This window comes from Lethenteron reissneri, chromosome 62, assembly GCF_015708825.2.
Source record: "Lethenteron reissneri isolate LAM-NWPU_2019-01 chromosome 62, ASM1570882v1, whole genome shotgun sequence".
NCBI classification, from domain to species: Eukaryota; Metazoa; Chordata; class Hyperoartia; order Petromyzontiformes; family Petromyzontidae; genus Lethenteron; species Lethenteron reissneri.
The window spans coordinates 6,745,168-6,767,738 of NC_083840.1; the positions used below are offsets into that span (position 1 = coordinate 6,745,168).

General features: G+C 55.4%; 1 protein-coding gene across 2 annotated transcripts in view; it reads right to left on the reverse strand.

Moving 5' to 3' along the window:
- Positions 1 to 20,972, reverse strand: part of LOC133358615 (limbic system-associated membrane protein-like) — a 23,362-nt gene extending 2,390 nt beyond the window's left edge. Inside the window, exons 1-9 of one of the 2 annotated variants that reach the window (XM_061577002.1) lie at positions 20,702 to 20,972; positions 10,573 to 10,654; positions 9,398 to 9,636; positions 7,413 to 7,538; positions 5,068 to 5,202; positions 4,833 to 4,953; positions 3,273 to 3,424; positions 1,800 to 1,835; positions 1 to 1,586 (exon numbers count right to left, since the gene is read on the reverse strand). The exon at positions 1 to 1,586 is cut by the window's left edge and continues 2,390 nt beyond it. In XM_061577002.1, the coding sequence (XP_061432986.1) occupies positions 1,468 to 1,586; positions 1,800 to 1,835; positions 3,273 to 3,424; positions 4,833 to 4,953; positions 5,068 to 5,202; positions 7,413 to 7,538; positions 9,398 to 9,636; positions 10,573 to 10,654; positions 20,702 to 20,765 (1,074 nt within the window). In that variant the 5' untranslated portion in view covers positions 20,766 to 20,972 and the 3' untranslated portion in view covers positions 1 to 1,467. The remainder of the gene's footprint in view (positions 1,587 to 1,799; positions 1,836 to 3,272; positions 3,425 to 4,832; positions 4,954 to 5,067; positions 5,203 to 7,412; positions 7,539 to 9,397; positions 9,637 to 10,572; positions 10,655 to 20,701) is intronic. The other variant, XM_061577003.1, reaches the window with a different exon arrangement.
- Positions 20,973 to 22,571: the final 1,599 nt, after the last annotated feature.

Consider the following 22,571-nt stretch of genomic DNA (forward strand, 5'->3'; position numbering starts at 1 on the left):
ACAAAGTAAATGCCCCTTTTTTCCCGTTATGAACCCATCAACCGCCCTCGTGTTTCGGTTGTTAATTTTTTTTCCAACGTGCGCGTCGTATCACAATCTTAGCATGGTTACATTTGAAATAAGTACAGAAAAGAAAACAAAATGTTAAACATCGATACCACATGTTACATCGGTTCTTATCCATCATAACTACGACGAATATTATTTTTTTTGTTAAATCCTGGGAAACGCTAGATAGCGGTTTCGAATGCATTTATGCGTTATTTTCCTCCTTGTTACCTCCTTGCCATATTTTTACCCAGTTATTATCTGGTGGCCAGCAGGTGGAAGCACAGAAATATATTCTTGAATGTATCCAGTGGGAGGTTTGAGTGTCACCCACCGCTATGCATTGTGGGTTTTCTCCAGTTTCCTCACACAGGAAGCCAAACTCTCATTGGAATTCGCCATACACCGCAATGTGGCAGTGCCACCCTGAAAACGAGTTTTGCGACTCAGTTGGTCTCCCCAAGAGAAAACGCATCGTTATTATTTCAAAGTGCATAGAACACAAACTCTCTGGTTCTTTCGGCAATGTCACGTGACTTTACCGAAAGAAGCAAAGAGTATGGATTCCTGCAGTCACGAAAGCTTCAAGTCAAGATTACATATAACACATTAAGGCAATATGGCGCATTATGCGTTACATGATTAGGGTTCTCAGGTTGTCAATCTATCGTTGGATGCAGGCCTCCTCACGCCGTTCTGGCCATGGTGATTGTTTGAACATACTTCCCCACGCCAGGCAGTGCGGGTTGGTAAAAGCCGACATTTTTTTATCCTCCCCCCACTGGAAATTGGACACAAACCTCACCCTGATCCTAGACCAACGTCGCACATCAACAACACAGTCAAATTCACACCTGGCTCGCTTGCTCTGTCCATTGGCACTGTCCCTCAAGGGAAACCGGAGTGACAAATCACATTTAAGGTTAAGCTTGAAAAATATTGTTTTTTTCACAGAAAAATTACATCATTCTATAAACGTTATTATGTACAAAGCTGCTCAGCACACATCGTGAACATTTACAGGCACATACACACAAACCCCTCCCCCGTCTGTCTAACACACATTTAGTGCTGTACACCTCACAAAAACATAGATGGCATCGTGACCAAAACCCATGTCACCTAGACACGAACACATTCCCTTTAGACTCCGTCATTAACCATCGTTAGCTCCACACGATGATACGTTAGATAAGCGAGACAGAAACATTCTCGTTTTAGTTTCCAGTCGCAGTCCACGGTGGCCCGACGCTCACACGCAGAGCCCACGGTGCGAGAAGTCACCACGACTCCCGGCCACGCGGGGCTCCACCGCACCTTCTCCACGGCGACCGCGGCACGGCCGAAGAGACCGGGCCCCAGGACACGACGACGACGAGCGATGTTAAAAGCGGCCGAGCAGCCCGGCGATTGCGCCATTCACTGCGCAGAGAGTGAGAGAGCGGCGCTCGCAGCCAGGACCAGAGCCAGGCCCGCGACGGCCCGGGCTGGAGACTGGGGTCCGCTTGAACTGGGGTCCTCCTGGGCGTAGCTGTCACCTGCTTACGCACGCACGCACGAGATCGCACCCGGCCGGTGACCCCACGCGCCTTGCCTGGCCACGTTGGTCGTAGACGCGGTCACCCCGTGCACGCGCGATGGGCGGCCTGTATCTAGCACGGGAAGGGGGGGGGGGGTCGGATGGGTGCGCGTCACACGGCACGTGCGCGGACGCACGTGCACCTGACCGGGACGCTCGCTCGCTTACTGACCTTGAATGGGAGTGGGGTAACTGGGAGAATGACTTCCTATGAGTGGAAGGGAGGGTGGCAGGGGAGGGAGGACAGAGACAGGAGAACGTGAGAGATGCACACGCCGCAAGCCCCGCACTGCTACGTCCGTGCCCTAACCGCTGTCGCGTCTGGCATTGCAGCTGCATTATTTATTTATTATTATTATTATTCACCGGACTATTCCTCGGGATGGGCACGTTTCTATTGCCGAGGTGGCGGCCTTGGCAACCCACCACCGTGCGGCTCTCGATGTCGACCGTTATACCACTTTACTTAAATATATATTCTTATATTTGTTATCAATATTTTTTATTATTTTCGAGCACAGGCCCAACACATCAATAAGCCAGTACCAAACAGCACCATCATCAATAATAGATAAGAGATGACACATTGCTTGACTTGAGCCAAGTTGTAGGAGTAGTAAGAGGAGCAATGGCAGACAACTGAAGAGTGACGCAGCGCGAGGGGAAAGCAGAAACAGAAGTGAGGTGACCTGCAGTGTGCTGAGTGAACCCTGTGGTAAGTGAACCCTGTGGTGAGTGAACCCTGTGGTAAGTGAACACTGTGGTGAGTGTGGTGAGTGAGTTTTGTGACCTGCAGTGTGGTGAGTGAACCCTGTGGTGAGTGGACCTTGTGGTGAGTGAACACTGTGGTGAGTAAACGCTGTGGTAAGTGAACACTGTGGTGAGTGAACCCTGTGGTGAGTGAGTGTTGTGACCTGCAGTGCGGTGAGTGAACACTGGCAAGTGAAGACTGTGGTGAGTGTGGTGAGTGAACACAGTCTGGATGAGACGAAACCATCTGGTAGACCAAGTCCTCATCGATATAAAGTGGTAACATGCTGCACAAGCCAGATGATTGTGAAACATGTTCCACGTAACAGAGAGAGCGCTGACAAATGCCACACATTCAGCTTGTGAGCTGGTGGTCTGGACAAGGCTGAGGAGCTTGTCCATGCAGTGAGGTGGTCACATGACACGCAAGGCAAGATGGATGCGAGTTGTGCCTCTGCTGGCTGCGAGCAGCATGCGTCAAGTCGCTCGGCGGTTGTGAGGAGCGTTCTCAGTGAGCACACGGAGAGAGCTCCTTTGCTGCTGTTGTGCGGTTCTCATCCGGCAGCTCAACCTTTGTTAACGCCGCAGTCTGGTTTGGCCGTCAACGCGACGCGCCGTCTGCTTTGTTTACTGCGGCGTTAATTAAGCCACGAGGCCATTCATCGCAGCCCTCGAGCGTGCACCGGCATCACGGTGCAAATTTGTCGAGATTGGAAAGTAACAACGCTAATTACTGCAATCGTCACAGCATTTGCGATTGCTATACACGAAGCAATCGTCTTGCTCCACTTTAAAAGCTTTGCAGGACAAAACTGAAAAAGTTGAGGTTTTTCTAGCTAAGAAAGCATCATAATAATGATGATAATCGTGAAAGCATCATAGGGAGTGTACGCACGTGTGGCCAGCAGACTGACGGTGCTGAGCCCCAGGGGATTGTTGGCCTGGCAGGTGTAGTTGCCATAGTGGAGCTCGGTGACGTTGTGGAAGGAGAGAGTGGATCGGCGGCCCTCCGTGCGGATGCTCACCCCGCTAACGCCATCTTGCAGCCTGCACGAGACTCACAAGGCCAGGCGGCTGGTTACTCCACTCGCTCCCATGACAACCACTCGCTCCCATGACAACCACTCGCTCCCATGACAACCACTCGCCTGCTATGTCCCCTTCCTGACTCCTGCATTGCTGCTGCTGAGATGGTACACGTGGTCACAATGTGGTGCAGAGAAAGGGGCTGAGAGTGGAGATGGGGCTGGGAGTGGAGTCGGGGCTGGGAGTGGAGATGGGGCTGGGAGTGGAGATGGGGCTGGGAGTGGAGATGGGGCTGGGAGTGGAGATGGGGCTGGGAGTGGAGATGGGGCTGGGAGTGGAGTCGGGGCTGGGAGTGGAGTCGGGGCTGGGAGTGGAGATGGGGCTGGGAGTGGAGATGGGGCTGGGAGTGGAGATGGGGCTGGGAGTGGAGATGGGGCTGGGAGTGGAGATGGGGCTGGGAGTGGAGATGGGGCTGGGAGTGGAGATCGGGGCTGGGAGTGGAGATGGGGCTGGGAGTGGAGATGGGGCTGGGAGTGGAGATCGGGCTGGGAGTGGAGTCGGAGCTGGGAGTGGAGATGGGGCTGGGAGTGGAGATGGGGCTGGGAGTGGAGATGGGGCTGGGAGTGGAGATGGGGCTGGGAGTGGAGATGGGGCTGGGAGTGGAGTCGGGGCTGGGAGTGGAGATGGGGCTGGGAGTGGAGATCGGGGCTGGGAGTGGAGTCGGGCTGGGAGTGGAGTCGGGGCTGGGAGTGGAGTCGGGGCTGGGAGTGGAGTCGGGGCTGGGAGTGGAGTCAGGGCTAGGAGTGGAGATGGGGCTGGGAGTGGAGATGGGGCTGGGAGTGGAGATGGGGCTGGGAGTGGAGATGAGGCTGGGAGTGGAGTCGGGGCTGGGAGTGGAGTCGGGGCTGGGAGTGGAGTCGGGGCTGGGAGTGGAGTCGGAGCTGGGAGTGGAGATGGGGCTGGGAGTGGAGATGGGGCTGGGAATGGAGATGGGGCTGGGAGTGGAGTCGGGGCTGGGAGTGGAGTCGGGGCTGGGAGTGGAGTCGGGGCTGGGAGTGGAGTCGAGCTGGGAGTGGAGATGGGGCTGGGAGTGGAGTCGGGGCTGGGAATGGAGATGGGGCTGGGAGTGGAGATGGGGCTGGGAGTGGAGTCGGGGCTGGGAGTGGAGTCGGGGCTGGGAGTGGAGATGGGGCTGGGAGTGGAGTCGGGGCTGGGAGTGGAGTCGGGGCTGGGAGTGGAGTCGGGGCTGGGAGTGGAGATGGGGCTGGGAGTGGAGTCGGGGCTGGGAGTGGAGATGAGGCTGGGAGTGGAGATGGGGCTGGGAGTGGAGTCGGGGCTGGGAATGGAGATGGGGCTGGGAGTGGAGTCGGGGCTGGGAGTGGAGTCAGGGCTAGGAGTGGAGATGGGGCTGGGCGGGGGGTTTCGTCACCTCTTGTTCTCCTTGAACCACAGAAACGATGGCAGGGGCACGGCAGCGGCCTCACATCGCAGAGAACCCAAGCGGCCCACCAACATGCCATTGCTGCGCACCTCCAGTCCCGACGGGGGATCTGTAAAGACAACGATCCCTGTGTAGCCTCAACAGACTGTTGGGGCAAGTGCAGTTCGCAAGTGATCACCTGAGTGGATGAATGAGTGAATAGGTTCCAGAGGCGGCCACTCACAGTTGACGGTGACGCGCACTTTGCGCGTGTCTGTGGACGCAATGTCGTTGGTGGCGCTGCACTGGTATTCGCCGGCCTGGTCGCGCGAGATGCCCTCGATCTCCAGGAACTCGCCCTCATACTCGTCATCCTTGGCTGCAGGAGGCGACACGGACGCACTCTCTATAGCCGGACGGTGGTGGTGGTGGCTACGCTGCATATGGCCTGTAATCCAGCACTGTGGAGGTGGTGAGCGTTGGGGGATCACTGCACAGATGTTGTGAAACTCCCTGGTTCACCAGGAGAAGGCAGCATGGCAAGTTGGCTAATCGGCACCTGTTTCCATCTGTATGGGGATATCGTGTAGCCCCCTCATATGCTTGGGTTTTCTCTGGGTGCTCCAGTTTACTCTCCCGTGCATAATAAAGACAACTCAAACAGCTTAAAATGAAAACCCAATGGAGCTGCACCCACTTGAAAATGAGTCCTACGACTGTGTGGCTTTCCTCGATATTTCAATAAATTATAATAATGTATTATTATACACTCACTCCACACTCACGATACACACTACAGGAGGTCCCCGATATACGTCGCCATAATATACGTCGTTTTGCACTCACGTTGCCGACTTTGAGGAAGCGAACGTTGCATTGCTCCACACCTGCACCGTTATGTCGTTACAGCGACACGTCGCTTTCGAGTCAGTTCAGCTTCGTATATAAACACTGCTGTGAGTCGTATTTCGTGCATGACCCGCCATCTCAGCACCTATCCCCAGCATCCTGTCTCTCTCACGGTGTACATTGCGAGTGCTCATTGTAATCGGCCTAATCCTCTCCAAACACCTTCTCCAATTAAGCCAATCAAGGGCCACTCATCCATTCAAGGTAAGATTGTAGCAATTATAGTTCAAGGTAAAATATATATTTTTTAATGTTGTTTAAAATCTTGTGGTTTTTTACACTAAAAATAGTTTTTATGTTTGTGGCATTGCTTAAAAATGTCACGAAAACTTTTATTTAAAAAAAGGAAACCTTTTAAAGTGCACAGGGCTGCTTCGAAATGCTCATAAAGTGGTTTTCAATTAAGAATTTGGTAAGAAGATCGTAATGAGCCAGGCTATGCGTCAACTGTGTTAGCCGACTCTCTGTGCTGCATTGCCTATTTCTCTCTCTAAAGTTCACCAGGCTCTCATAGGGCCGGCCATTCGATCTTCTTTCCCTCGGTCGCTTCGGGGTGGATTCATTGACATGCTAATTTCTCTGCTCCAGCAGCTGCTCCAGCAGACCAACCTCTCTCTCTATTTAAGGCCTCGACACAGGCATTGGGTCTCTGTGTGCCTATGTTGTGAGTCTCTCTCTGTGTGTCTCTGTGTTGTCTCGCTCTGCTTGTGTGTCTGTCTGTGTGTCTCCGTGTCTGTGTTTGGTCTCTCTCAAATTTAGTTCTACCTGATGACGGTTGCTTGTGTTGCAATCGAAACGTCGTACTTTATTATTTAATTTAGTTTATTTCTACGTGACTTTACCGAAAGAACCAAAGAGTATATATCCATTACCGGTTGGGTTATTCATAGAGTAATCAACATATAATATGCATGTACATTATGCATGCACACCATGCATGTACATGCTGCCGTTTTCGGGTGCAAGAAATTGCAATAGCTGTTATTGTCTGCTCACAGGTAGCCACCATGCACGTATGGTGACCTGTATGGGCATGCAGTTAAGCAGTCTGTCACTTGATGATTCACTTCCAAGCAGCACTACGCCTGTAGCTACCAGAGCGGTTACGATTATTTTTATTTCTCTCAATTTCGATAGATTCTCGAACTAGTCTTGGCCAGTAGTAACTAGTTTTGCACAGAGCTTCAACATTATCCAAGTCAATTGAGTGTTCTGCGTGTTCTGCCACTGCCGGCAGTTGTATCGTATAGGTACTGTACACGTACAGTACCTATTTTGGACCCAATCCCCCCCATTTTCTATTATTCTTATGGAGGGATATTACTCATTATACATAATTTCATTTTAAGTTGCAATTTTCTGGTCCTTAACCCCAACATATATCAGCGACCCCCGTATCATAACACACTACAACACCACACTCACTATATACGGCACGCTACGGCAACACACTACGACACCACAAGCACTAAACACACACAACAACAACAACACCACGCACTACACAACAACAACACGCACTGCACACACAACACACTCACTCAACATTACACTCACTCTGGTAATACACCACACACACGACACACACTACAACAACACGCACTACACACACCACGGCCATCGTGGCGACACACCCTCACGGGACACGGGACACAGCATGGTGCCCGCTCAGTCGCTCACCGGCGGGAGACAGGTGCCTCCAGGTAATGCTGGGCTCAGGCTGCCCCATTCCCCAGCACGAGATGGTCACGTTGGCACCTTCGTTCACCGTCACGTCCCCCGAGATGTTCGTGATCCTGGGCGGCACTGCAGCAGAGTCGTAGAGAGTGGGCGCGGCACGATGGCACGTTTACCCCCCCACCCGGATAAGGGATTCAGAATGTGCAATGCCAGGGCTGAGCCTAGGTCATGCTGGATTAGGAGGCTGCTTGGAGTGCCAGGTGGCATTGGGTTGGGGCCAGCCGTGAGGTGGCCAACATGTGGAAGCACAGCAATGGATTCTTGAATCTATCCACGCGGATATTTGAGTGTCACCTCTTCCCGTGCATTGTGGATTTCCTCCAGGGTCTCCAGTTTCCTCCCACAAGAAGCCAAACTCTCATTATTGGAATTCGCCATACACCCCAATGTGGCAGTGCCATTCTGAAAAGAGTATTAGTTTCAGGGAAAACGTCTCTGCCACAGTTATGGCCTCCTATCTGTATGATTGCAGGAACATATGCACCATTTTGAAAGATTCAGGCTGGCCTACCCACGATCCATCCTGGGTTTAACCAGACTGGATCGTGTGAGGAGCTCACAAATCCTTGAAAAATCTGGACACAATCCCTTCAACAGTGAGCTCCTCCAGCAGGCAAGGCTGCATTAGCTGGGTCCTGTAGCCCGCATGCCCAGCCACAGCATTACCAAGCAGCTTCTGTATGACCGGATAGAGGGGACTAAACGGGCATGGCTCGGCCTGGAGAAGAGATGGAGTGATGCGGTACAGGAGGATGTGGAGCTGATTGGACTTGTCGATGACCGGTACCAGCGGTGTCGAGATCGGCCTCTGTGGAGAAGGCTCGTGAAGGATGCTACTGGGCAGTTGGAGGCAGTCGCCCTCCAGCAACAACGGAGGGTGCAGCAATAATGCTCACGAGTGAATCGCCAGACACTAAAACGCATTAAGTTGGCACAGTGGAAAGCACAGTTTGTGTACAGGATTCAATAATCTCAGTCAACCCATAGCACCTGGGTCTGTCCCGTGACCTGACAGCAGGCTTTCCACACTTCACATAGTCTCAAAGTGCACCTAGCCTGGCACAAGAGGCATGGTGACATCACCACCACTTTACGGTGAATGACAGCTGTCGTTGTGTATGTGTGAAAGTGTGTAGGTGCGAGTGTGAATGTGTGTGAGTGTGTACGAGTTGGGGCGTGTGCGAGTCTGGGCCACGGAGCCGAGGTTGAGCCGCACAATTGCGTGACGAATGCAGCTGTGAATCCCAAGCGACGCTGATGAATGGAGCGGGATGGAGAGGGCAGTCCCTCTACCCTCTCTCTCTCTCCCACCTCTCCCCCCTCTCTTCCTGGGGCACAGCAAGAAGGACCCCTGCCCTTGGCGCCACGATGTGTCATCAGAGAGCACAAGGACGGTGCTGCTAACGGGGCAAATCCCGGGTCTGCGTCCAACATATACATCATCATCAAGATGTCATCACGGACAAAGCCTTTGATGTCACCTTCACCACACCTCACTACCAACGCTCTCTACCCTCCCGACAGATTCAGCAGCTGCTGCACAAGAGAAACACACCAACCTTCAAGATCTCCCCTGACAGTCTCCCACCACCATCTGCTCTTTACTCACAGAGACACCCATAGACTCGCACAGAGATCCACAGACTCACAGAGTACAGTTAAGCATGTTAAGTCAGGTGAGATCTACGGAGACCCATAGATCTGCCCTCACAGTATCCAACCATCTGGCCGTAGGTCTTCCCCAGTCTCTGTCTCAGCAATCGGCCCTCCCCATGCTGCCTAACCTCACATCCACAGCACTCAGCTGCCGATTGCTTTTCCCAACCTCCAATTCCCGTGCCCCACCCTCCCCCATCCTGCACGCGCAGGCTCCTCCAGCGTGCGCACGCAGCGAGCGGGGTGAGTCTGTAGGCGGGGGCGCTCACCCTGCACGATGAGGTGGTAGTGAGTGGTATGGGGGCCGCTGCTGGGCGTCTGCACGGAGCAGGTGTAGGTCCCCTCGTCCCGGGGGGTCAACTGGGCGACCCTCAGGCTGTACTCGCCCCCGCCGGCGACCCCCACCAGCGTGACACGCGGATCGCTCGACCACTTGTCAGAGCCGGCAAACACGATGATAGAGCGGTTGAGCCACGCGGCGCGGCCCACGTGGCCCTCCAGGTAGCACCTGCGTGACGACATGGAGACACCGTGACACACACACAGAGACACCGTGACACACACAGAGACACAGTGTACACACAAAGACACCGTGCACACACAGAGACACCGTGTACACACAGAGACACAGTGTACACACACAGAGACACCGTGACACACGGTGATGTACACACGGTGATGTACACGCAGTGTACACACAGAGACACAGTGTTCACACACAGAGACACCGTGACACACGGTGATGTACACACGGTGATGTACACGCAGTGTACACACAGAGACACTGTACACACGGTGATGTACACGCAGTGTCACACAGAGATATAGGTAACACCTGTGTGATGTGGTGATTGTAGTTATGGTTGTAATGTGGTTATGATGCAGTTGTGGCTTTGGTTGTGGTTGTTTTAGTTGTGGTTATATTGTGGCTGCCATGGTTGTGGTCACGTGGTTGGGGAGCGGGAATGTAGCGTGGTGCTGGCCACCCACCCCCTTTGTGTGCCGTGCTCGCTAACACCACTTGCTCTAACAGTCTGTTAAGGCTACACGGGGGATCATTGTGGGAATATTACTCCAAGTCTGTGTATTACCCTACACTGAACCCTCTCTCCTCGTCACAGATGCTTAGATGATCACGTATTCCTAGCACTGCCTGCCAATTTGCGTTGGATGTAGCTGGTTTCAATCAGTGCGCCCCCCCCCCCCTCTTCTTAAAAATGCGGACCACCAGGGCATCCTTCCAATCCTGTGGACCCATTCTCAGCCTGCATACAAATGCCACCATCCCTCAGCAGTTCGCCTGAGTGGTCTCTGGCTCTGGATCGACTTTCGCGTTTCCTCAACAGATGGCACGCCATCTATACATACTGTACATTAGCGTGAGTACATCAGCAGGCGTACAGGAGGAGGAACAGGCACGCACGGAGACATGGACTCCTCCCACCTCAGGATCGCCGTCTCCCCGAGTCTCAGCGTCACGTTGTTGCCAGTCCGCGTCGCCCCCTCTGCAGGACGCGACGCAAACCCTGCGAGGAGAATACACAGCAGGGGGCAGCCCCCCAACAAAGTTGTCCTATCTCGCCCCTCCACTCCCCCATGCAGCCCCCCCCCCCCCCAGAGTTGTCTACCCCGCCCCTCCACTTCCCCCATGCTGCCCCCCCCCCCCAGAGTTGTCTACCCCGCCCCTCCACTCCCCCCATGCTGCCCCCCCCCCCCAGAGTTGTCTACCCCGCCCCTCCACTTCCCCCATGCTGCCCCCCCCCCACCAGAGTTGTCTACCCCGCCCCTCCACTCCCCGCATGCTGCCCCCCCACCAGAGTTGTCTACCCCGCCCCTCCACTCCCCCCATGCTGCCCCCCCCCCACCAGAGTTGTCTACCCCACCCCTCCACTCCCCCCATGCTGCCCCCCCCCCACCAGAGTTGTCTACCCCGCCCCTCCACTCCCCCCATGCTGCCCCCCCACCAGTTGTCTACCCCGCCCCTCCACTCCCACCATGCTGCCCCCCCACCAGAGTTGTCTACCCCGCACCTCCACTCCCCCCATGCTGCCCCCCCCCCACCAGAGTTGTCTACCCCGCCCCTCCACTCCCCCCATGCTGCCCCCCCACCAGAGTTGTCTACCCCGCCCCTCCACTCCCCCCATGCTGCCCCCCCCCCCACCAGAGTTGTCTACCCCGCCCCTCCACTCCCCCCATGCTGCCCCCCCCACCAGAGTTGTCTACCCCGCCCCTCCACTCCCCCCATGCTGCCCCCCCCCACCAGAGTTGTCTACCCCGCCCCTCCACTCCCCCCATGCTGGCCCCCCCCCCCACCAGAGTTGTCTACCCCGCCCCTCCACTCCCCCCATGCTGCCCCCCCCCCTACCAGAGTTGTCTACCCCGCCCCTCCACTCCCCCCATGCTGCCCCCCCCCCTACCAGAGTTGTCTACCCCGCCCCTCCACTGCCCCCATGCTGCCCCCCCCCCACCAGAGTTGTCTACCCCGCCCCTCCACTCCCCCATGCAGCCCCCCCCCCAGAGTTGTCTACCCCGCCCCTCCACTCCCCCCATGCTGCCCCCCCCCCAGAGTTGTCTACCCCGCCCCTCCACTCCCCCCATGCTGCCCCCCCCCCCCAGAGTTGTCTACCCCGCCCCTCCACTTCCCCCATGCTGCCCCCCCCCCCACCAGAGTTGTCTACCCCGCCCCTCCACTCCCCCCATGCTGCCCCCCCACCAGAGTTGTCTACCCCGCCCCTCCACTCCCCCCATGCTGCCCCCCCCCCACCAGAGTTGTCTACCCCACCCCTCCACTCCCCCCATGCTGCCCCCCCCCACCAGAGTTGTCTACCCCGCCCCTCCACTCCCCCCATGCTGCCCCCCCACCAGTTGTCTACCCCGCCCCTCCACTCCCCCCATGCTGCCCCCCCACCAGAGTTGTCTACCCCGCCCCTCCACTCCCCCCATGCTGCCCCCCCCCCCCCACCAGAGTTGTCTACCCCGCCCCTCCACTCCCCCCATGCTGCCCCCCACCAGAGTTGTCTACCCCGCCCCTCCACTCCCCCCATGCTGCCCCCCCCCACCAGAGTTGTCTACCCCGCCCCTCCACTCCCCCCATGCTGCCCCCCCCCACCAGAGTTGTCTACCCCGCCCCTCCACTCCCCCCATGCTGCCCCCCCCCCACCAGAGTTGTCTACCCCGCCCCTCCACTCCCCCCATGCTGCCCCCCCCCCCCACCAGAGTTGTCTACCCCGCCCCTCCACTCCCCCATGCTGCCCCCCCCCCTACCAGAGTTGTCTACCCCGCCCCTCCACTGCCCCCATGCTGCCCCCCCCCACCAGAGTTGTCTACCCCGCCCCTCCACTCCCCCCATGCTGCCTCCCCCCCTACCAGAGTTGTCTACCCCGCCCCTCCACTCCCCCATGCTGCCCCCCGCCCCCACCAGAGTTGTCTACCCCGCCCCTCCACTCCCCCCATGCTGCCCCCCCACCAGAGTTGTCTACCCCGCCCCTCCACTCCCCCCATGCTGCCCCCCCCCCCACCAGAGTTGTCTACCCCGCCCCTCCACTCCCCCCATGCTGCCCCCCCACCAGAGTTGTCTACCCCGCCCCTCCACTCCCCCCATGCTGCCCCCCCCCCCACCAGAGTTGTCTACCCCGCCCCTCCACTCCCCCCATGCTGCCCCCCCCCCACCAGAGTTGTCTACCCCGCCCCTCCACTCCCCCCATGCTGCCCCCCCCCCCACCAGAGTTGTCTACCCCGCCCCTCCACTCCCCCCATGCTGCCCCCCCCCACCAGAGTTGTCTACCCCGCCCCTCCACTCCCCCCATGCTGCCCCCCCCCCTACCAGAGTTGTCTACCCCGCCCCTCCACTCCCCCCATGCTGCCCCCCCCCCCACCAGAGTTGTCTACCCCGCCCCTCCACTCCCCCCATGCTGCCCCCCCCCCACCAGAGTTGTCTACCCCGCCCCTCCACTCCCCCCATGCTGCCCCCCCCCACCAGAGTTGTCTACCCCGCCCCTCCACTCCCCCCATGCTGCCCCCCCCCCCCACCAGAGTTGTCTACCCCGCCCCTCCACTCCCCCCATGCTGCCCCCCCCCCTACCAGAGTTGTCTACCCCGCCCCTCCACTCCATTGGGTGCACGACCGTCACCACCGACGGTGTGCAGCACAACACCACGGCAACTACAATTCACAGCCTGCGCGGGTTCTTTTCCAGTTTCCTCCCAATGGATTCATCATTGACGTGTGGGTCAGATCGTCTCAGTGAAATGACTGCCGTAAACCCTCCTTCACCCAGCACAGCCAATTAACAAGTCTGTCACGTGAACAAGTGCCAACTACTGCTTCAGCACCACAATGTATTGGAGAGCAACGTCACAACAATTGATAATTGGTTATGAGGTTTCGCTCAAAGTTGTTGTTTTTTTCTCTCAGCAATGGAATCCATGGCCAAGCATCCTAATGTAGTAGGCCCCCCTGCTGACACACAGTCCTCAGGCTCAGTGAGAATTTTCTGGGTAAAAGAAGGGCGTTGTTATGATTTGTACACTGCCACCATTTCCCCATGGGAGATAGGATTTGGCGGCATTCCACATTCAGGAATGTCACAGCACCGCGTCGTCTGTCTTTAAGAAAACCAGCCTCAGTTAAAGGAGGCGAGACCCATTCACATCCACAGCGCGACTCGGCTCTGTGGATAGCACGCACACAGTACACATACAGAACACACACAGTACACATACAGAACACACACAGTACACATACAGAACACACACAGTACACATACAGAACACACACAGTACACGCACAGCCCATACAATACACACAGTACACACACAGCACACGTACAATACACACAGTACACACAGCACACATACAATACAAACAATATACAGAATACACACAACAGAACAACGTATTCAACATACACCCAACACACACACACACATATCACTGTGCAGAACACAGCACACATCACAATGCACTCACTGCACACACACACACAATGCACTCAATGCAGCACACACACACCATGCATTCACTGCTGCACACACACATCACTGTGCAGAACACAGCACACACACACACATCACTGTGCAGAACACAGCACACACACACATCACAATGCACTCACTGCTGCACCCACACACACGACTCCTCTGTCTGTGTTCGCCCACACACCCTCGGCCTCCCCTCCCACTCGACCTGACCCCCCACGATGTCACCATGGCAACCCCTGCACCCTCTCCCCTCCTCCCCCCACCCCGCCCGCCTCCCTCCCCCTAGCCCCGCCCGCCGATCCCCGTCGTGAATCCGCAGCCACCCGGCGAGTGAGCGCTGCGTGGGGAGCGGTGGCGCAGTGGTTGGCGCTGCGCTGCGTGGGGAGCGGTGGCGCAGTGGTTGGCGCTGCGCTACGAACCCGGCCCCTCCCGCTCACGGCCAACATCGGTGACGTGTCAATTCTCATCCGGTTATGGGCACCCTCTGGGTAGACTCAACCTTAAAACAGAACTTATTTTGCAGCGTATTAATAAACATCTGCACTGGTGAGACAAAGGTGGCCGGGTGTAGTTCAGGGCACATCAACCGCTCTTACGCCGTGATGACCGTGATAGGTGCTCGCTCGCTAACAGCACTCGCCCCAACCGCACACTTCGGCTTCGCAGGCGCTGTTGTTGTGCGCTGTGTCGTCAGGCTCACCACCGGGGGACCTCGTCTTGTGTTGAAGATTCGCGCCCCACCCCCGCCTGATTAACGGCCCCAATTAGCGCGCTCGTAATGGGCCGTGATTAATTAGCGCCCGCGTCCCGCAGCCGCGGAGTTGCACGGGGAGTCTCCTCCACGCTCCCCTCTCCAATCAACACCAATTAAGCTCCAATTAATTCATTACGCCGTGCCCGTATGCTCTGCATTAACAAACGCGCATGTGATTACTTCCACCTCATATCTCGGTCTGCACACAACAAACAGTTGCCGCCGTATCACTCTTCTATCGCCATGGCCATGGCCAGAATCTGTGTTGAGACTGGAGGAATCGGACGAGTTCTGACGCTCTTCGAGATTCACAGTTGGTTACTGCGAGTTTCTCTCCTTGAGTCCTCTCGTTGACTCGGTCAATTTCAGACATCGTCACCGAATCCACCACACCGAAGGTTACTACAACAGCGCACTCAAGCGCCCACTCACTCACTCGACCACTCATCACACTGTGCGGTCCCATCGACACTCTTCAACCACCACACGAGAGGTCACAACAACTCCACAAATCTCAGATTCACCCAACCCCACCCAGTGAACCACTCACCCGCTCACCGCAGTGCAGGTCACTTCACTTCGACTTCTTCTCTCGCACTGCTCCACACTGGAAACATTCCCTCCTCCTCCCATCATCATCACCGTCTCCTTTTCCCAACCTCATTCAAGAACAACTTCGCTCAATTCACGAACCGCGTTACACTCTTGTCGAGTACCAAGTCGAGAGGGCCGCTTGTGTTTTGCCACTCGGCGATTTGGGTCCGCGCTAAGCCACTTCGTTGACATGTATATAGAGTTTAGTAATCTTTGCGAGTAACGATGTCATCGATTAATATAATATAAAATTCTAACCTTGGAATCGCGCATTTTAAGTTTGATTACGCAAATGAGCTGCCACAGTTAACATTAAACAAGTAAAACTGTGCCGAGTCAGCACACATCGCAACACAAACGAGGCGATTAAAAATAAGACGAAATAATCAAATATTGACTTGAATCGTGACCTCCAATCGTGACGAATCGATCAGTGGGGGGTGAGGAGGTTGGAAGAGCGGGAAGATGATGCGGCCAATGAGTGTCGCTGATGAATACTCGAGCTGCCAAGGGTCGCCCATGGCAACCGAGTTAATGACGCACAGCTCCACCGCCGCATCAACCCACCCACATCTCGCACCACCTCTCACTTCACCTCACCCCCCACTCACCTCTTACCCTTCCACCCCTCCCCACTCTCCCCTCACCTCACGTTCACCATTTCCTCTCCCTCATTTCTCCCCGCTCCCCACTCTCCCGGTCCGATCCCGAGCCCTTCCCTCGGGGGACTCACATTTACATTTAGTACCTGGTGCGGTGTTTCCATATCTGGGCAGTGCACAATGCCTATGGCCAGCTCCGGTTTGGCTGCAAAGGTCTCACTTTGAATTCGCCAATGGGTATTGTCCTTTGATTGGCTGCATATTGCTGTGGAAATGTACTGGCCTATCACGCCATACAAAACTCCGCGTCTTCTCAGCCACCATTGTCCTCCCATATATCTATGGTTGCAAAACATGGACCCCTTCAGAGGAACATCTGCATTGTTTTGAAAGAGACTGGCCTGCCTACGATCCATTCTAGGTTTAATATTTTGAATGTGTGACGAGCTCACAGACCTTTGTAAGATTTGAACGCAGTCCAGATTTCGCAGCGGCTTTTGGCTAACCATTCAATAATCCCTCAATCACTCAATTCAGTGCACAGCAATTCACAAGCCACTCAATACAGAGACGTACATTCACTAGTCACCCAATGCAATGATCGCCTATAGGATCGTGACCACAGTCATGACAGCAGAGCACCTATATGACGTATTGTTTTAATTCAGCACCCCCGCTGCATGGACAGCTCCTTCAGAAATACACGATCTGCAGATGGCCTTCTTCAGAAGATAGCGCCCCCATCACTGGACGGCCACTGCAGTTAGAAAGACCCTTCAGAGAAACATATTTTAAAAATAATTGATTCTTGAATTGAATCGGGGGTGTGGCGAGGAGAGGGCAAAAGGATTGATAAGTCGCACTCCCACTGCCCCCTCCCCCCCAAAAAATGAATACCCTATTTTACACCCCCCCAACCCCATCACCACGAGGGAGACAAAGGCGACCGAGCATAGTCCTGGCTGCCCACCCTCTCGTGTACTGTGCCGGCCTTCATAGGTGCTTACCAATATCACTTACCACAACAGTTGGTTAAGGCTATACGGGGCATATTTTTGTCTTTGTGGTTCCTGTGGGGAGTGTGTGTGCGATTTGTGAAAGATCTGTACACAGTCACATTCGTCAACTTCTCCGGTAGGCGAGGGTGCGTTGGTTTGGTTATGTAGCCTGCATGCCCAGCCACCGCATGACCAAGCAGCTTTTGTTTGGCCGGACAGAGGGGGCTTAAATGGATGCAGCACGGGCAAGAGAAGAGTTGGAGCTGATGAGGTAGAGGAGAATGTGCAACTGAATGGAATTGCCGATAACCGGTACCAGCGGTGTCAAGATCGGCCTCTATGGAGGAGGCTCATGAAGGACGCTATTGGGCAGTTGGGAGGCAATAGCCCTCCAGCAACAACGGAGGGTGGAGGAGCGTTGCTCACAACAACAAGCGGATCGCCGGGCGGATAAAACAAAGTTTGTGCAGTGGGGAGCGCAAACGGTGCATCGACCGGTCATTTCAGTGAGTCAACCCTTGGCACCTGGGCGTCCCACGACCTCCTGCCAGTGAGCCTTCTACACTTCACGCAATTGCCTCAAAGTACACCTAGCTTGGCACAATGTGGTGACGCCTCTTGTGCAGGCATTGAACTGCCCATATAGGACCCACCACCGCAATCTCTACATTGGGTCAAACTTAACATCTCTTAATAATCGATGGCTGGTGCATCAGATCTGATTTATTTTACAAAAAAATCAGCAGACTACCTGCTGGATCTCCTCACTGTGTCGAAGAACAAATGTGACCTAAGGTCTTCGCTCATTTACCAGCTTCACATTCCTTATTGCCGTATAAATACTGGAGGAAGGGCCTTTGCTATTGATGCCCCCAGGTTCTGGAATGCTATCGCCAATAAATTGCAACTTGGATCACTACTTGTGAGATCTTCACTCAAAACTGCTCTATAGGAGTTGTACACTCCTAGCTGCCACTGCTATTCAGTGGCCTGAAATCAAATGTATCGCTCCGGATGACCGCTGCAAAGTATGATCTTGAGTTTTGATTAATGTGTGCTTATCTATAAAGGTGCATTGAAAACTTTTGATACTCCTACTGATACTCCTGCTGTTATGGAGTGACTCATGCTGCCAGCTATGGCTGCAAAGTTTGGTCGTACATGTTTTGTATATCGTTTATTGTTAAATTTGAATCACAGTTCCTATGATCACTGTTACATTGTTTTTATCGCTTTATTTTGGTGATTTCGAAAACGTTTTGGTTTAGCCATATTTGTTTGTTGTAGTACAGAGTTAGACTGATAACTTTAATCTAAATTGTCTTGTGGTTGTTATTGTTTGACTTGCATCCCACTGGGATTTTTGCACACAGCATTCATATACGGTGCTTTTTCTGGAAGACTTTGCTGTTTTTTTCCTTGATTTTTCTGTTGCGTGTAGCCACTTTAAGATGTTTCTTGTTCATGTTTTTGTTTGTTGCGGTTGCACCCGAGTCAAGAGCCGCATGGCTCACAGCGCTATCCATAATAAATGGACTGAAATGAACTTAACTGAGGTATGACGTGTACACATGTGGTGTACGTTATGTATGATATAGTATGTTTGTGATATTTATTTATTTTTTATTTATTCGTAAGGCTTTTTGAGCTATGTAGCTCTTTTTCAGAAGCGACTTGGCTACAAATGATAGCTCAATAAAGTGGCGTATCGTGTGGAAATGCATTGCAGCCATGTTCCTAAATGTGGGTGGGAAACCCGGAGGACCCAGCAGAATATCCAAGCGGACACGGCGAGAACATGTAAATTACAAATATACAGCCGCATATACGCACACACGGTGTGTGCGTATATGCATGTGTATGTGTATGTGTGGTGCAACGTGTGGGTTTGATGTATGTTTGATTTATTGGTACACGCATGTGTTACGTTTGTAATGTCTTCATAGATATGTGTGTGATGTATTTATACTCGCATTTGATGCATACGTTTGCGTGTGATGTATGTATGATCAAGAAGACCATCCATGTACCTCACCTGGGCATCAATCAGCTTCCCATTGCGTCTGTAGAGAAATTCCTTTGGTACAGACATAAGAAAGTGTCTATAACGACTTGGCAAAAATGGATGTTAAATAGTGTAGGAGCCAGCAGACATCCCTGTCGCACCCAAAAGTGAACAGGGGACGATTACAAATCTCAGCTACGCAGCTATACCTGGACCTGTAGGTCCTGCTGAAATTCCCGACACCTCTGCTGTAGCAGATGGACAGAGAATATGGCATCAATGAAGGACCGTCCTGGCCTGAAACCACATTGGGGCTCTGCCAGCCTCTCCTCGGCGTGCCTGGCTAGCAATGTTCAACAATCCTTGCCAGCGTCTTTTTCTGCCTAACATTGAGGAGAGAGATGTCCCGGTAGTTGTTGCAATCGGTGCGGTCTCCCGTCCAAGAAGGTGAAGCCACCAGGCCATCGTCGCAATCCTGCGGAACTCGTCCCGTGGACCAGGCAGTTGTAAGGACGTCACATAGGGCAGCGTGCATGTCATGCAGACACTCACAGAGGGTGGGTGTCTCGATGACCTACAGTATTTGACTTGCAGCATCCCCAACGGGTCAACACCAACTTGCCCCATGATGTGGTCTGGACAAAGGGGTTTCCCACCCCCAAGACCGCACAGAAATGTTAAAAAAATCTGTAGGCCTGTTCCTGGGGTCGGTTTGACATTCGTACCCGGGTCAGCGACCCATCCAAGACTCTTTCTCCGCTCGGCAAATCAACATCCAGCCGAGCTCCCACCATAGCTATGGTGACGAGTCACATGCCTCATCCAGTCTGCCGCAACCCATGTGATTATTGAAAAACACAATCAATAGGGTCATTTCATTATCAATATGATAAATCTGATAGGAAATAGGGTCATCTGGTTTAAGCAAGGCTAACTGCGGACGAGACATTGAATGTCATTGTACTGTATTAAACTAATGCTGTTTAAACATTCACGCGCAGACGTCGGCGTGTCAGATGATGCGGAGAGACGCAGGAAGGGGTATCGTTGAGTATTTACTTTGATACGTAGCGATGCTCTCTGATCGTCAGTGAGGTTATCAGATAATTAAATTGGGTAACCTCTTCTTCAATGCGATGTCATTGAAGCGAAATTGGCTCATTTTCACAACAAGATCCCATCATCGTCACTCTCAACATCATCACCGTGGCAAGACACCACACCCGCGCATGTGGCTCAGCGGTTTGGGTGAGCGACGTCCAGTCAGAAGGTTGCGAGTTAAAATTCTGGTTGTGGGTGAATGAGTCGATCACGCCCATCTCCCAGCCTCTGCCGCTGTGCCATAAGAATACGGAATGTCCGCCACTGGCTCTGCAGGGCTGCAAACAGATGAGCAACTCCTGAATGCTCGTTTGAGCAGGAAACCTATTTGACCCTCATCACGAACAATTGTCATCAGGAGCATCATCACCTGGTGTCGAGTACTGCTCAAGTATACCCGATAGGAGAGATCGGTGGAATCTGTGGAAACGGTGGATTAGGAGGGAACATCGGAGCGAAGGGGGTGGAGGAGGGAATAGGAAGATGGAGGAAAGCACGGGGTGTAGGAGGGGGGAAGATGGATTCGTAGACCGACTCACCCGTCGCGCACACGAGAATCAAGGATAAACTGGGCAGCAGCAGCAACAGAAGCAGCGGATTCATGGCCGAGTAGAGAGAGGCTCCTCCTGGGCAGGAGTGTGTCTACAGCCTGACTGTGCCACTCTGCGTGACAGCCTGCGTGCTACAGCCTGACTGTGCCACTCTGCGTGACGAGCTACGCGCTGTAGTCCGTGTGCAGCATTCCCGACCGTAGCAATAATGGACGCCGCTTTCAGTTTGCACAGCCTCGGGTCCGCGACTCCCTCTCCCCTCCTCTTCCCTCCCTCTCTCCTCCCCTCCCCTCTCTCTCCTCCCCTCTCTCCCCTTCCCCCACCTCCTCGCTTGATGCTCTCCCTGATCCTCCTGCTCTTTCAGTGGCCCCAGCCTCCCCCTCCCCCATTCCTCCACCCTCCTCTCACTCCTCACATTGCTCCGCTTCCTCTGATTGTGCTGGTCATCTTCCTTTTCTCATCTCTTCCATAACGACAGCTTCAATAACGCTCATCTATTCCCTCACCTCTCCTCCCACCTCTCCTCCCACCTCTCCTCCCCACCTCTCCTCCCACCTCTCCTCCACCTCTCCTCCCACCTCTCCTCCCACCTCTCCTCCCACCTCTCCTCCCACCTCTCCTCCCACCTCTCCTCCCACCTCTCCTCCCACCTCTCCTCCCACCTCTCCTCCCACCTCTCCTCCCACCTCTCCTCCCACCTCTCCTCCCACCTCTCCTCCCACCTCTCCTCCCACCTCTCCTCCCACCTCTCCTCCCACCTCTCCTCCCACCTCTCCTCCCACCTCTCCTCCCACCCTTCCCCCACCTCTTCCCCCACCCCTTCCCCCACCCCTTCCCCCACCCCTTCCCCCACCCCTTCCCCCACCCCTTCCCCCACCCCTTCCCCCACCCCTTCCCCCACCCCTTCCCCCACCCCTTCCCCACCCCTTCCCCCACCCCTTCCCCCACCCCTTCCCCCACCCCTTCCCCACCCCTTCCCCCACCCCTTCCCCCACCCCTTCCCCCACCCCTTCCCCCACCCCTTCCCCCACCCCTTCCCCACCCCTTCCCCCACCCCTTCCCCCACCCCTTCCCCACCCCTTCCCCCACCCCTTCCCCCACCCCTTCCCCCACCCCTTCCCCCACCCCTTCCCCCACCCCTTCCCCCACCCCTTCCCCCACCCCTTCCCCCACCCCTTCCCCCACCCCTTCCCCCCCCCTTCCCCCCCCCTTCCCCCCCCCTTCCCCACCCCTTCCCCCACCCCTTCCCCCACCCCTTCCCCCACCCCTTCCCCCACCCCTTCCCCCACCCCTTTCCCCACCCCTTCCCCCACCCCTTCCCCCACCCCTTCCCCCACCCTTCCCCACCCCTTCCCCCACCCCTTCCCCCACCCCTTCCCCACCCCTGCCCCCCACCCCTTCCCCCACCCCTTCCCTCCCCCACCCCTTTCCCCACCCCTTCCCCCACCCCTTTCCCCACCTCTCCCCCCACCCCTCCCCCCACCCCTCCCCCCCACCCCTCCCCCCACCCCTCCCTCCACCCCCACCTCTCCTCCCTCTTCCCCCCACCTCTCCACCCCTTCCCCCCCCCCACCTCTTCCCCCCCTTCCCCCCCACCTCTCCTCCCCCTTCCCCCCACCTCTTCCCCCCCTTCCCCCCACCTCTTCCCCCCTTCCCCCCCACTTCTTCCCCCCCACCTCTCCCCCCCTTCCCCCCCACCTCACCCCCCCCCTTTCCCCCCCTTCCCCACCCCTTCCTCCCCCCTTCCCCACCCCTTCCCCCACCTCTCCCCCCACTCCTCCCCCCACCCCTCCCCCCACCTCTCCTCCCCCTTCCCCCCACCTCTCCCCCCTTCCCCCCCACCTCTTCCCCCCCTTCC